Source organism: Gasterosteus aculeatus, chromosome 1 (assembly GCF_964276395.1).
Source record: "Gasterosteus aculeatus chromosome 1, fGasAcu3.hap1.1, whole genome shotgun sequence".
Lineage (NCBI taxonomy): Eukaryota > Metazoa > Chordata > Actinopteri > Perciformes > Gasterosteidae > Gasterosteus > Gasterosteus aculeatus.
Window position 1 is genome coordinate 1479040 of NC_135688.1, and position 14243 is coordinate 1493282.

The window sequence follows — 14243 nt, forward strand, 5'->3', positions numbered from 1 at the left end:
TATATAGATCTTTAGAAAAATACTTAATCGCTTTTCTCCAATTTACCAGACTGCATTATTCATGTAAACTACTATGAAAGCCCAGCGGGGGCAGCACCGAGCCGCTGCTGCATCTGCTCGGCCTCCAACGGACCGGAAGAAGAAGACGGGAAGACATGGCTACTAAAACAGCTCTAGCTAATCTAATGTTAGTGCACTAATGTCGTCACCACGTTGTTATGGAAGCTGACGTTCCGTTTTAACGAGATAATGTTACTTTTATCCACGCAATGTTTACCTTTTAACCAGCTCCGGCTGGCTAACGTTAGCCAGTAGGTCAGCTAGCTGGCTAACGTTAGCTAACAGGTAAGCTAACGTTAGGTAGCTAACAGCTTATGTCACTTGAGAGGAAGAAGATCACTTTTAAAACCCTGGAGCGATAGACACGCGCCACACACGGGTTTATTGCAATGTCGTTTTGATTATATATTTAAAATAAACATGTATATACATGTACATATTGTTGAAGCAACAATAACCACATCATTATTACCATATCATCTAGATATATTAATATTATCAATATATTACTCTGTGTCATAACTTTCTACTACTTTTTTATATCAGTGATATTATCATAGGTCGTATTTCCATTATTGGTGCTCGTATCACTTAGATGTAAAACCACGTGTTACATCTCATTTAACTTCGATGTATTTAACGTTTATTTTTAGTTCAATATTTTATTTGTTTTTACTCCTATCGTGTTCTATTACTTCTTTTACACTGAATAATTGTAATTCTACTTTTTGTAGAATTACAAAATAGAATTACCGTTTTCTACGTTTGCCCTTTTTTGTATTTGTAATATTCTTCTGTTATAATATTTAATAAAACTGGCACATTGTTGCCATACCAAACCATATTCTTTCTTCCCGTTATAAATAAAGCCGCTAACATGCATTGATTTGCTATTTGACGTCCAGCGCTTAAACCGAAGACGGGGATGCTGCCGCTAGTCGGAGCCGAGCTGACACCAGTGCAGCTCTACCGACACCTGCTCAGGTGCTGCAGGCAGTTACCCGGCGGCGCCATGCAGCAGCATTACCGGCACGCCATCAGACAGGTGAGCACTCTGCGCTCTGTACAAATACGGCTGGTGAGCCTTTTAAGGGTGCAGCTCTCATCACCCCGACCCGCTCTGGTTTCCAGGGTTACACCAGTCACTCGGATGAAGACGACCCAGAGAGGATACAGATGATAATCCAAAGAGCCGTAGCAGACGCAGGCTGGGTTCTGGATAAAGTAGGAATGAAGGCCCTCTTTTACTTCATTTAAGTTTGAATGAATTCCCTGTGCTAAGTTTAATTGTCTTTGTTTCATTTACAGTACACCAAGAAGAAGTGAAGCTCTTAAACCCCTGGCTGGTGGACCGGATGTTTTAGTTATTGTGAAGTGAACATCTGCCATGAAGCAACATCTGCTGTGTTGAGAGGAGCTACTAGGAGGAAATACTGTTCCTAGATTGAAAATGACATGACTGTATACTCTGATTCTTTTTTTAAATAAATGAGTGTATACTCAAGGTTTACACTAAGACTTCCATCATGTGTTTATGTTGCCGACAATTACAAGCTTTAAGGACACACACACTGAACATGTGACATTTAATTGTACAATATTTTACAGTATTTATTCAAGTATAACGATCATCCAAATGAAAACATGGACAATGACTCACAGAAAAGACGACGAGTTCCTGAAATCAAAGCTTATCAATTTCAATCTTTTAAAAACCTAAATATATTTACAGAGAGCATCAACATGCAATATTGAAATTTATACAAAAAGTAGTAAAACTAGATAGATGGAGTCGTTCTTTAGTATAAATATTATTCCTTTGTATAAATATATCTCTCTCCTCACTTCTGCAGGATGAACTGGTCGATGAACTCGTTCTGCTCCGACTCCACTTTGGACAAGGCCTCGTACTCGATGTGATACCTGGCGGGACGTTGGGGACGGGGGGGACAATAAGTTAGACACCTCTGGTGTGATATAGGGCTGCCAACGAATATTCTAAATTCAAATATATATACATATTCAAATAGTTGTTAAAAACAACTTGGCCATTAGTTCATTAACTTATTTTTGTGTAGGTAATATGTTGTTAAATATGTTTAAACTTAAATGAATTACATATACAGGTAGTTGTGTCTCGTTATATTCATTTGTCCTGTTATTGACGTGTCTAATGTGCAACCAGATATTCAAATATATGTGTTTTTTTTAAGCGAATATTCAAACGTCATTTTTGACAGCCCTAGTGTGTCATCTGTCTTTGTACAAGGATTGTGTCAGATGAAGGCTTGTTGTCTCCAATCAGCAGTTAAAGCGTGTGGCTGCCCTCCTGCCCCCCCTCCCTGAATGTTACCTCTCCAGCTGCATCTTCTTCTCGGCTATGAGCGCCTGCAGCTGCTGCTGTTGAGCTTCTCTCTGCTTCGCCACCGACTTCAGCAGGTTCCTGGCTCCGATGGCCTGAGAGACAGGGCGGCCGTTACGAGACGCCCGGCAGCATGTGAGACCGATGGCGACGGCTCACGGCGCCTACCTTCATCTTTTCTGTCTCCGCTTCCTTTGCCAACTCGTCCACCAGCTCAATCAGCCCCCCCACTATCTTCTGGAACTGGCTAATTTCTGAAAAACACAGTACGGCTTGAAGGACCCGTAGGACCGGCTGGTGTTGGAGATAGAACCCGATAGAGAACATTCCGTGCTTACTGTCCACAAACTCTTTACACTCCTCCTTGAGCTCCGAGGTCTTCTGGCTGACGTCGGGGTCGAGGACCCGCAGCTTGTTGAGCTCATCGACGTAAAAGCCTGCCTCGGCCAACGGGTCTTTAGCCATGGCCGCGGGCGGGGCCTGTCGCCAAGGAGACGGGAAGAACGTGACATCAGAGGAAAACGACAATTCAAATATGGACCCCAGCGAGAAGTTGTCCTCCAATGATTACGGTTTGTTGAAATGATTAAATGATTATAGCTTCCATTCAGTTAATTTGCCACATAGTAGTACCCCCCCCCCCCCCCCCCCCCCCCCACACACACACACACACACACACACACACACAGTCTACCCTTTCATTTAGAATGGGTTTTTTCCGGCTCAGAAAAGCTTCAGTGATCAGTAATGAACCACAGCGAGTTAGTATTATTAAAATCATTGAACTGGTGCTTAGAGGAAGAGAGTTCTCCGTGTTCCTAAACTTCATTTAATAAAGCAGAATACTCCTAACGGGGACTAGAAGCACATGCAGAGCAGAGGCTCCTGGTATCCATCTGTCCGCTGACTGTCTCCAGTCAACCTGATTGTTGATGCAAAACAAACACATCTGTGAACTATGACCTTCGATGACTGATCAGCATATGGTGAGGAAGGAGAGATATTTTTGGACAGCGGCTTTAGGCTCTAAAGTACGTCAAATATATAGAATCAGCTGGAATGCCATTGCGGTGTTTAAACGTTAGATTTCAAAGTTCTCGGGATGATCTTTAACGTTAGCACCCTACGTTAGCTTAACGGTTATTACTATCAAAGTTTAGTTTAACCTAAAAATAGCTAAGATCAATAGCGGTCGGAAAAAAGGAAGAGCATCAATTGGATAAAACAGTTAACACATAATATTTTTCCACGTGGAAATTAACGTTAGTTCCATTTACTTAACGTTAGTTGACTTAGCAAGTCAGCTAACGTTAGAGCTAGATTCAGCTAGCTCACTGGATTAGCACACACACAAAACACTCGATACGGCCAATTAGCTTATTTAGCTGGCTAACGTAATATTGAACCGCATCTCGCAAACTGCAGGGCGGAAAACGACACATTGTACCTCTTTAAAGCGCTTTCGCTAATCCAGTGAGCTAGCTGAATCTAGCTCTAACGTTAGCTGACTTGCTAAGTTAAGACAGACGCCTCTGTGCTGTGCGACGATGTGGCAAATCAAGCGAAGCCAAAGCTCCGCCCTCCTCCCGCTGCCAAGGAAACCAAATGCTGCTGCCCGCGCGCGCGTGCGTGGTCACAGCAGCTTGGCTTTTCAGAATAAAATCGTTGTCTGTGGTCGGTCACTACGTGCGGCACGCGTGGTTAATTTTTCAAACCCTCAAAAAGAATCAAACCTAAATGTGTTATGTTGTCATAAACCCTAACTACTCCAAGGATGGCTAGCATGATCCTCCCCCATTTTAAATGCAGAGCATTTACTTTGAAAGTCAGAACGGAAATGGGAATCCTTACTTTAACGTCAAAAACATGTCCAAAATCGATAAGTAATACATTTCGACTGTCATTTTTTCGGCTTTATCTCTTTTTAAGCACTTCTTGTCAGTACCCGTGAGCTGTTTAAAACGTATACATAATAGCACACTTTCTGAATGAAAACTCTAAAAAAGACGTGATCCCGATTTTTGTAGTCATGTTATATATATATATATATATATATATATATATATATATATATATATATATATTAATGAATAAATGAGTCAACGCCGCGTATGAATCACAGGATTGCCCCAGAAATTCGTCCGTCAATATGCCGCGTCCCGGTGAAAACGGCTTGCAGTGCCGTCCGCAGACGGCAGGGGGCCGCGTGGAGCCTCGCAGCGCACCGCCTGTCGTAACGTCTGCAGAAGAAGAAGAAGAAAAAGAAAAAGAAAGACGGGGACAGAGTGTAACTTTTTTTCTCTTTAACGTTACGTACGTTGTCTCGATCCTGTTGGAGATTATCCCCGTCGCGGCGTCAAAGTCCGGCCCGATTAGACGGGGCGGTGTTCGGTTATCTGACAGCGCCGTGGGGTCGGTAAGTAACGTTAAACTCCAAAGTTCGCAAACGGAAGCCTCGTCGCGTGTTGTTCGGTGCTCGGTGGAGCTGGCGGACATTGACGTCACGCGCCCCATTGAAAAATCCGACTATTTAAGGAGACGTTACGTTAAAACATCTGGAGAAGTTCGAACCCGTCGGCTACGTGATCCGCCGTGTGTCACTATGATTAAACTCGATGGTGATTTAAACGGCAAATGACGCGAAGCTAATGTACAGTATTTTGTTACAGTACCTGATCGATTAGCCGAGTATTAGTAACATTAGTTGTCCCGTACAAGACGAATTGACCGTGTGCGTCACTAAAGTAACGTTAGCCTTGTACTTGTGTGGGCTGTGAACAAGGAAATGTAAAGCGGTTCGTTTCTGGAGGGAGTTCCGCCTGGAACTAATGTACATACTAACTAACTAACTAACTTAAACCTCTGTTGACTAAACACTCGACTAGTTTACTTAAACCGCAGAGATTTGAGCTCCACTTAACGTTAGTTCTCACCTGCATCGTTTATTCGACCTGGCGATGGTGTTTCTCATTTAACTTAATGGTAAAGTTTGACAAACTAAAGCTCAAGTTAATAGCTCATTAAAGTCAGTAAGCAGCTCACCGAGTAAAATCTCAATTACAGCTAAGTGGGCTAAATTGACATATAAAAAAGGAGCCCCTAACTAAGCTACCGTTAAGTGGCTTAGTTACCTGCTAGCTAAGCCAAGCTATGATTGACCTCTAACTAAACTAAACTCAGTTGCTTAGTTACCAGCTAGCTAAGCCAAGCTATGATTGACATCTAACTAAACTAAACTCAGTTGCTTAGTTACCAGCTAGCTGAGCCAAGCTATGATTGACATCTAACTAAACTAAACTCAGTTGCTTAGTTACCAGCTAGCTAAGCCAAGCTATGATTGACATCTAACTAAACTAAACTCAGTTGCTTAGTTACCAGCTAGCTGAGCCAAGCTATGATTGACATCTAACTAAACTAAACTCAGTTGCTTAGTTACCAGCTAGCTAAGCCAAGCTATGATTGACATCTAACTAAACTAAACTCAGTTGCTTAGTTACCAGCTAGCTAAGCCAAGCTATGATTGACATCTAACTAAACTAAACTCAGTTGCTTAGTTACCAGCTAGCTAAGCCAAGCTATGATTGACATCTAACTAAACTAAACTCAGTTGCTTAGTTACCAGCTAGCTGAGCCAAGCTATGATTGACATCTAACTAAACTAAACTCAGTTGCTTAGTTACCAGCTAGCTAAGCCAAGCTATGATTGACATCTAACTAAACTAAACTCAGTTGCTTAGTTACCAGCTAGCTGAGCCAAGCTATGATTGACATCTAACTAAACTAAACTCAGTTGCTTAGTTACCAGCTAGCTAAGCCAAGCTATGATTGACATCTAACTAAACTAAACTCAGTTGCTTAGTTACCAGCTAGCTAAGCCAAGCTATGATTGACATCTAACTAAACTAAACTCAGTTGCTTAGTTACCTGCTAGCTAAGCTAAGATATGATTGACATCTAACTAAACTAAACTCAGTTGCTTAGTTACCAGCTAGCTAAGCCAAGCTATGATTGACATCGAACTAAACAAAACTCAGTTGCTTAGTTACCAGCTAGCTAAGCCAAGCTATGATTGACCTCTAACTAAACTAAACTCAGTTGCTTAGTTACCAGCTAGCTAAGCCAAGCTATGATTGACATCGAACTAAACAAAACTCAGTTGCTTAGTTACCAGCTAGCTAAGCCAAGCTATGATTGACCTCTAACTAAACTAAACTCAGTTGCTTAGTTACCAGCTAGCTAAGCCAAGCTATGATTGACATCGAACTAAACAAAACTCAGTTGCTTAGTTACCAGCTAGCTAAGCCAAGCTATGATTGACCTCTAACTAAACTAAACTCAGTTGCTTAGTTACCAGCTAGCTGAGGTGGTAACATCCAGTACCAGCTGCTCCTGAGAAGATAAGAGCGCAGCCTGCTGGTGTAGACGTTGTATGTCATCAATATTGCCCCTTTTTGCCCCTCTTTGCCCCTCTGAGACCCTGTGGTTTCCTGCGGAGTCACATTCCATTTAATTGGAAGAGGAACCAAAGAGGAGATAGCGGTGTGATGGGTGGCTTCCCTTCGTACTGTGATGCTTGCCTTCAGCCGCTCTGCGTCCTGCTTCGCCCGTCTTTATCAACATGGACATTCCTGCGTAGCTTCAGTTCCGCGCTCACGTGTGTGTGTTTCGTTTGCCAGGAATGATCTGCAGCCCTGAGGGGTTGTGGCGGCCTCATCAGTAGCTGTCACCACGGCGGGGGACCTCCGGACCTCCGTCTGCAGGGTGGTCATCTACCTCCAGAGGGACATGTCCGGGGACAGCTGCCCGCCCCAGCGTCACTCCCACTCCGCCTCCCCCCTGGCCTGTCCCAAGACCAAGACCTGCAGCTACCGAGGGGCGGTGGGCCTGGGCAACAAGTACGTCCGCATCAATGTCGGCGGCAGCCTGTTCTACACGACGCTGCAGGTGCTGACCCGGCAGAGCTGCATGCTGAGAGCCATGTTCAGTGGGAAGAAGGAGGTGTTCACGGATAAAGACGGTAAGTCCAAATAATCAATGCTCACTGTATTATGCAGGTGTGTAAGTTTTATTGCATCATAGGCGTGACACCGCTCTTTGTTGGTGAAAAATAAACCATCTTAAATATGGTCATCATAAATCATCCAGTCCTTCTTCTCAGTACATAAAGTATTAGTAGAAAAATATGTTTTTAATGTTTGTTTGTTTTTCTCTTATTTTGAAAACCAGGCTCTTTTTTTTCATGATTGATATTCATGATTATCCTGCTAATGGAAATCCACCATATATAATTTCATTTGAACGTTGTTGTGAAGAAGTCGATCCCACGTGGTTAATCTTTGCATTATTAGCGTGTCGTGAGCCTTTCTGCTCGTACGTTGTCTCCACTCAGGTTGGATCCTGATCGACCGCAGCGGGAAACACTTCAACAGCGTCCTGTGCTTCCTGCGCGACGGCACGGCCGCCTTGCCCAAAGGCCGCCAGGCGGTCCAGGAGGTGCTCGCCGAGGCCAAGTTCTACGAGGTCCAGGGCCTGGTGGAGCTCTGTCAGAGCAGCCTGCAGGCGAGTCACATGCCGTCGCTGCGGGGAGAGCTCTAAGGATGCCTGCTGGATTCTGATCTGATGCAATCATTTGAATATGAACGTTGCCCTTTTTAAAAGACTTTGTTACCTTTATTTAGTTGCTTCTGAAAAGTGCTATGCAAATATTTAGTTTTTGATTATCATTACTTAACTCCCAGTGTGTGCTGGTTTGTGATTGACAGGGCAATAAAGAGCTGCCCATGTGTGTCATTCCGCTGGTCACCTCCAGTCAGGAGGAGGAGAAGCTCATCCAGTCCTCCACCAAGGTAAAGCCACATGGTCGTTACAATCAATCTGAATGAGAAATCATTCAACTGGTCAAACCACAACAATGAAATCACACTCGCACATAAATGATCGTTTTGCAGCTATTTTAACAATAAAGGAAGCGTGTTGTTGATTTTCTACAGACTGAAATATTCATACAAGTGTTTTTTCTTTATCTCAGCCTGTGGTGAAGCTGGTGTACAACAGAAGCAACAACAAGTATTCCTACACCAGGTGAGGCGGCGTTGCCCCGGCGATCGCCTTATTTAAAGCCACACGCGGATGATGTTAAAATGACTCTTCTTCTTCTTCTTCTTCTTCCTCGACAGCAACTCTGACGACCATCTGCTGAAGAACATCGAGCTGTTCGACCGTCTTTCCCTCAGCTTCAACGGCCGCGTCCTCTTCATCAAGGACGTGATCGGGGACGAGATCTGCTGCTGGTCCTTCTACGGCCAGGCTCGCAAGCTGGCCGAGGTCTGCTGCACCTCCATCGTCTACGCCACGGAGAAGAAGCAGACCAAGGTGGGGACCAGATACACAATCCCGTCCCCCCCCCCGACCCACCGCAACAACATTCTCACGTCTCCGCCCCCCCCCCCCCCTTTCAGGTGGAGTTCCCCGAAGCTCGCATCTACGAGGAGACCCTGAACACGCTGCTGTACGAGACGATGGCGCCGCCCGACAACCTGCTGCTGGAGGCCACGCGCCGCAGCTACACCTACTGCGGCTCCCACAGCGAGGAGGAGGAGGGCGGGGGGGGGCCTGGCGGCGCCGAGCAGCGGGAGCGCGTCCGGCGGATCCACGTGAAGAGGTACAGCACGTACGAGGAGCGGCCACTGGGACACTGAGGCCTGAGGAGGGGACCCCCACCCCCTCCCCCCCCCCCCCAGCACCTCCAGGCCCCTGCGATGGTGAACATTCGCTCCCCCACGCCCCCCTTTTGAGGACTTCTCCGGATGGCTGACGCTCCGCCGTAATCTATGAATCGTTGTCAGAGCAACAATTTGAAATAACTAGAGAGCTGCTGTTGTTTAATAAATGTAAAGTATTAGCAGAGGACAAATCACTGATGCACATTATTTCTTATGAAATACTGTTTCAATCATAGCACTTACACTCTGAATCAGCAGCGACGCATATTGCATATTTATGGATTGTTTTATAGTCACATCGACAGGCCTGTTGTGCCACTAACGTGTTTTCATGCAGTTCACCATAATGCCTTTTTTTCCAGTTTTGAAGATAAAAGTTCTTGTTATTCAACTACTTTTCTTGTCTTTTTAATTTTTTACGTAAATTATGTCACGGCTGCATTCTCTCTGCTGAGGGCCTCTGGTCCCATAGACGTCCAAGAGAAAATGTCTCAGTAAACATTGTAAACAACGGAGTTTACGGTCTCAGTCTCTAGTTACAGCAGGATGTTCATTTAGTAGGTTATGATCCATTTAGAGTCAAACGGACCATAAAGCAGGGGATGCTTTAGGGCGCGACCATTGATGGAAATGGAATTTATTTTCTACCATAGAAATATATCCACTTGTCTTCCAGTCTGGATGCTTTTAATCTGTGTTTTCATAAGAGCCCTTAAAACTTCAAATGCTATTTCCTCACATTGTCTAATCTTCTATTTTTTTTCAATCAAGAGTCTTCTGTTCCATAAATTGTAAATTTTTAAACTCACAATGAATCAAACAAAATATATTTTAAAATATAGAAAATGTCATCCAAAAGAACCAAAATGAACGTTTCCTTTGAACATTTAGCCGAGCTCTGATTGGTTCACGTCATTTTCTAATAACTGACCCGTCTAACCAGCTTGGAGAAAAAATTAGTACTTAGGGATTAAATTGTTTGTTAAGAGTTAAATTAATTTTATTTCCTTACAGGTTGTTTCTTTATTAGAGTTGGGGAATTTTCAGGGGGAAAAATCCTTTTCTTATTTTTTTTACGGTGTCGCCGACATATTAACAGGATTAATCCTCCCGCAACTGCGCCTTCGGACCACACGGGGGCACGCGCCGCAGAGACACGGGAGGTCACGCTTTACGTCACCTCGCCGTGACGTCATTTATTTATTAGAGGGCCGCTTCATAAAAAATAGTAGAAAATAATGAAAAAAAGCCCCCCGCCCCTATTTTTAGCTCGCTGGCGCAGCGAGCCGACGTGCACAGCTTCTGAATGATGTCACTCGTCTTGATGAGCTCATGGATGCATCTCCCGTGCGTGAGCATCTAGACGTAACTATGACAACCGCCAAACGGCCGGCGCGTCACACCTTTTCCTCCGTCCGTCGCGCCTCGGGAGGACCGAAGGGAAGCAGGACTCCACAGGTCGCTGTGGTCCGAGCCTGAGGCCCGCGCGCGGGGGGGGGGGGGCGTGTTCAGCTTCCATCCCTTTTTTTTCTTTTTTTTTTTCTCCATTTCCCTCCATTGATCACCTCGGTGTGGAAGGCGGGTCCTGTGACGTCACCTGCGTCAGCTGAGCGAAAAGAAAAGAGGACGGAAACGACGGGATGGAAACGGGGCAGAAGATGCGGTGAGAGGACGCGCGGAGCTGCGGGCAGACATGGAGGGCTCCACGGTGGAAGACCACAAACAGAAGCTGCTGTGGAACGTGAAGCGCGAGGTGAGAGCCGCCGACGTGCGCGCGCGTCCTCTCGTGAGATGAACGCGTGCGGGTGCGAGGAGTCCTCCGGTGTGCCTGCCGTCGCCGCTTTGCGCGCTTCTGTTGTTTACGCCGCCGCCTTGGTGGCAAACGCGTCACCGGGAAGCGGGACGCGGTTAGTGTCGTCGTTCCGGACTCACGTGCGAGGAGCGTGAAGGTGCGCGTTCGTTACCTGCTGCATGGCCGCGGCTAATATTCCTGCAATGCAACAGCGTGAATGGAGCACACGTCTAGTCCGACTACCCCCCTCACACACACACCAGGACCCCCAGGAGGAAGCTCCGTGTCCCTTCGGCTCCCCCCCCCGCCTGCTGATGGATGTCTCGCATCGTCTGAGGGATAAATACCCCCCTCACACACACACACACACACACACACACACACCTCCTCTGTGCGCGGCGACTGTAAAAATAAATAAATACATTTTTCACGCTGAAATGTGTAAATCAAAGTGGATGTGACGAGGTGTGGCCGCCTTTTACCTCTATGTGAGCCGGTATCTTCCGTCATGTGAGGAGGGGGGGGGGGGGTCCATTAGTCAAAGACTATTATCTCTGTTCCCTTTTGTTTTATGAGATATGAAGCATCACATTTCACCACAATATATCTCAGTTCTCCCACGTGGCTTCACTGTAACCACCGGGCGGATTTAGTGTTTGTGTTCAATGTGGTTTAGCGTGAAGTCGATGCTTCGACGTTTAAAGCTGCATCCTCTGCAGTGGCCAGCAGGGGGCGACTCCTCTGGTCCCATAGAAGTCAATGAGAAAGCGACGCTGCTTCTCTCTGGATTTAATCACGTTTTTCCACATTGAATCGTTGTTGAACCTCTTTCACAGCCTGCGAATTGACCGGAATCCGGCTGTACGGTCCTTTTGGATTTAGCAAGATTCTGTGTACACGTGTGTTTTGTGCTGCTAGCCGCCGTCTCGGCTTGTCGCCATGTTGAGAGCCGTACAGAGGCAACCAAGACGCCTCCCATCTGTAAGTGGAACCTTTTGCGGGACAATTTTTGGTTTGTTTCGTGTTTACACTTTATTGACTGAGGTGCCCGTCGGCCCCCTGCAGCCGCCCCCACATCTTTTTGTTTCGCTTTAAAGGTTACCGGAGAAGCACGGAATGTTTTCTGTTATCATGTTTCTCTTCTTTTGTTCCACATCTGTAGCTGCGCGATGGTTTGACGTTGGCGGTTGCGACGCCGTTTTTCTACTCACAGCGTCGTGCTTTTTTTAAACATGTTTTTCCGCACGTGAAATGAACCCAGAAGCAACGCAGCTAATTATGTTTAGGCTGAGATCAATTTCACCCACATGAAGGAATCCCCCGTTTCCTCCTCATATCGATCTTTTTTTTCTTCCGTAGGTTGCCTGAAATCGCCCCGTCTCTCCTCAGGCGGCGGGCTGTTGTATACTGTGTGGATATCCGGTGTAAACAATCCCCGGTGCGATTAGCCCCGGTTCATCCGTGAGATGTCAATCAATGGCCCCTGACATTTTGGAGCGCGGCTGCTTCTCGGCTCGCTGTCTCTTTAAGCGGCGCTCGGCTATCTCGCCATCGCTTGGCAACTGAACGCTTTAGCGGCTCCCTCCGAGAAGTTAAATTGCATCAGTTGACGATTAATAATGGAAGTGAGGCGGCTTGTTCTCTCGCACAGAAACCTTAAAAAAAGGGATGCTTCTGTCTTTGTGTGCGGGGGGGGCTCTCTGTGGGAAGATAAAATGTTCATGTTCCACGAGGAGGAGTCAGTCCTTAAGAGCTGCTGAAGCTCAAATAGACGTTTTATTGCAGCTCATCACGCTGTATTGCAAATCCACAGAATCTATTCTACCAGAAGCAGGCGGATAATTAAGAAGTTAGAAGGCACATTGTCTCCCCACTAGAGGAGCTGATTATTCTAGTTCTGAATACACCGCTTAATTAACATTGTGGATCCTTTGTCTTGGACCCCGCTCAGCTGAGCAGGCGGGCGTAAGAGAAACTGCCTTTTTCATTCTGCAGGTGTTTTAAATCCTCTGCGGGAAATGACAGATTATTCAGAGGCTGCGGGCTGTATATTGAATGCCCCATAATCACTGTGCCGTTTGTCTAGAGTGACGATGCAGACAAAAGGAGGAGGTGAACGTGCGAACGAAGACGACGAAGTCAACTGCCTCCAAAGTGAATTGCAAAAGGATCCCTTCACATGGGGATCTGTTGATTATCTCATGCCGAGTGGTTGTTGAAATATTTCAATCGGATACAGACTGACTGACTTTATCCCGAGAAGCAAAGCTGTGGCCAATGAAACGTACGTAAAACTCATGTGAATCACGTCACATTCGATAGTTAGTTTGTCCCGATGACGTCTGAGATACATACGCTTCTCACAGGGAAAGCCGAAGCTGCATCTTCTGTAGTGACCACCAGGGGGCGACTTCTCTGCTCCCATAGACGTCTACGAGAAAAGGTCTCTTGATTTATTCCCTCAGTAAACATTGTAAACATGAGTCTCGATCTCTAGTTTCAAGTCTTCTTCAATACAGCATGATGCTCATTTAGTAAATGATGGTCCATGTAGAGTCAAACGGACCATTAAGCAGGGGACGCTTTAGGGCGGGACTACACCCTGATTGACAGGTGTCACGTAATCGGTGGGTCTCTGCGTCACTCAGTCAAATAATGGTCACTTCCTTTTCACTGGTTGCAAAAATCCAAGACAGCGAGTGCCAGAATCTACGGTGAGACACCAGGTCGTCTTTCACCACAACAAAACCTCTTTGGTTTTAATCTTTGGATTCTGCCTTTATTCTTGTCATTAAAAAAAAAAAAAACAGCCGTCCAGCAGCCGTTCTGCACCCGGTCGTACCAACAGAAGCCGACCCGGAGGCGAGTAAATCCAGTCGACTCAACTTCTCCAACGCTATTCCCCCCCTCTGGCCCCACTGAGCTCAGCGACGTTCGGAAGCTTTCACCCCCAAAAACGTTCTGCCCCGATGAATCGGCTCATGAATGGACTCAATCCGATCAGGAAGGAGACGTCAAACACAACTTCCTGCAGACAACACAACGAGCATCACAACGACCGTTAACGCAACGCACAGTTTAAACCCGTTGATGTGTGATGAATGGAAACACACATTCAATGATTTATCAGATCGTAGGCGCTGACCCTCGCTGAGGACCACCTGCTCTGTCCCTCGTCCTACTCACAGGAGACATTCTGACATTTGTCATTTGGAGAAACTGAGATTTAAAGAAATGAACAACGGTGCTGAATTCCACGTCGTCGGGGTCCGCGGAGCTCAACCGATCAACGAACCTCCACCGTGGT

At 46.0% G+C, this 14243-nt stretch overlaps 4 protein-coding genes across 10 annotated transcripts in view; 3 read left to right on the forward strand and 1 right to left on the reverse strand.

Moving 5' to 3' along the window:
• Positions 1-82: 82 nt before the first annotated feature.
• lyrm9 (LYR motif containing 9) lies at positions 83-1584 on the forward strand. Of its 2 annotated transcripts, none has more exons than XM_040167704.2 (4): positions 83-187; positions 966-1105; positions 1192-1284; positions 1369-1584. In XM_040167704.2, the coding sequence occupies exons 2-4, from the start codon at positions 986-988 to the stop codon at positions 1384-1386; spliced, it is 231 nt and encodes a 76-aa protein (XP_040023638.2). In that variant the 5' UTR covers positions 83-187; positions 966-985; the 3' UTR covers positions 1387-1584. The 2 variants fall into 2 exon arrangements, with proteins under 2 accessions (XP_040023638.2, XP_040022819.2); XM_040166885.2 differs by having other exon boundaries at positions 110-345.
• A 61-nt stretch (positions 1585-1645) lies between these two features.
• Positions 1646-5304, reverse strand: ift20 (intraflagellar transport 20 homolog (Chlamydomonas)). Of its 3 annotated transcripts, none has more exons than XM_078106723.1 (5): positions 5095-5304; positions 2761-2902; positions 2591-2676; positions 2414-2517; positions 1646-1983 (listed from the first exon to the last, which is right to left on the reverse strand). In XM_078106723.1, the coding sequence occupies exons 2-5, from the start codon at positions 2885-2887 to the stop codon at positions 1902-1904; spliced, it is 399 nt and encodes a 132-aa protein (XP_077962849.1). In that variant the 5' UTR covers positions 2888-2902; positions 5095-5304; the 3' UTR covers positions 1646-1901. The 3 variants fall into 3 exon arrangements, with proteins under 3 accessions (XP_077962849.1, XP_040021607.1, XP_077962847.1); XM_040165673.2 differs by lacking the exon at positions 5095-5304 and adding an exon at positions 3870-4192; XM_078106721.1 differs by lacking the exon at positions 5095-5304 and having other exon boundaries at positions 2761-3019.
• tnfaip1 (tumor necrosis factor, alpha-induced protein 1 (endothelial)) lies at positions 4609-9538 on the forward strand. The gene is made up of 7 exons (XM_040164410.2): positions 4609-4838; positions 7099-7439; positions 7812-7981; positions 8185-8268; positions 8451-8503; positions 8599-8794; positions 8881-9538. The coding sequence occupies exons 2-7, from the start codon at positions 7208-7210 to the stop codon at positions 9118-9120; spliced, it is 975 nt and encodes a 324-aa protein (XP_040020344.1). The 5' UTR covers positions 4609-4838; positions 7099-7207; the 3' UTR covers positions 9121-9538.
• A 980-nt stretch (positions 9539-10518) lies between these two features.
• Positions 10519-14243, forward strand: part of sgsm2 (small G protein signaling modulator 2) — a 38639-nt gene continuing 34914 nt past the window's right edge. For 3 of the 4 annotated variants that reach the window (XM_078106682.1, XM_040163191.2, XM_078106692.1), the window contains exon 1: positions 10702-10897. In XM_078106682.1, coding sequence (XP_077962808.1) covers positions 10838-10897 — 60 coding nt within the window. In that variant the 5' untranslated portion in view covers positions 10702-10837. Of the gene's footprint in view, positions 10898-14243 lie in introns of all 4 variants that reach the window. The other variant, XM_078106688.1, reaches the window with a different exon arrangement.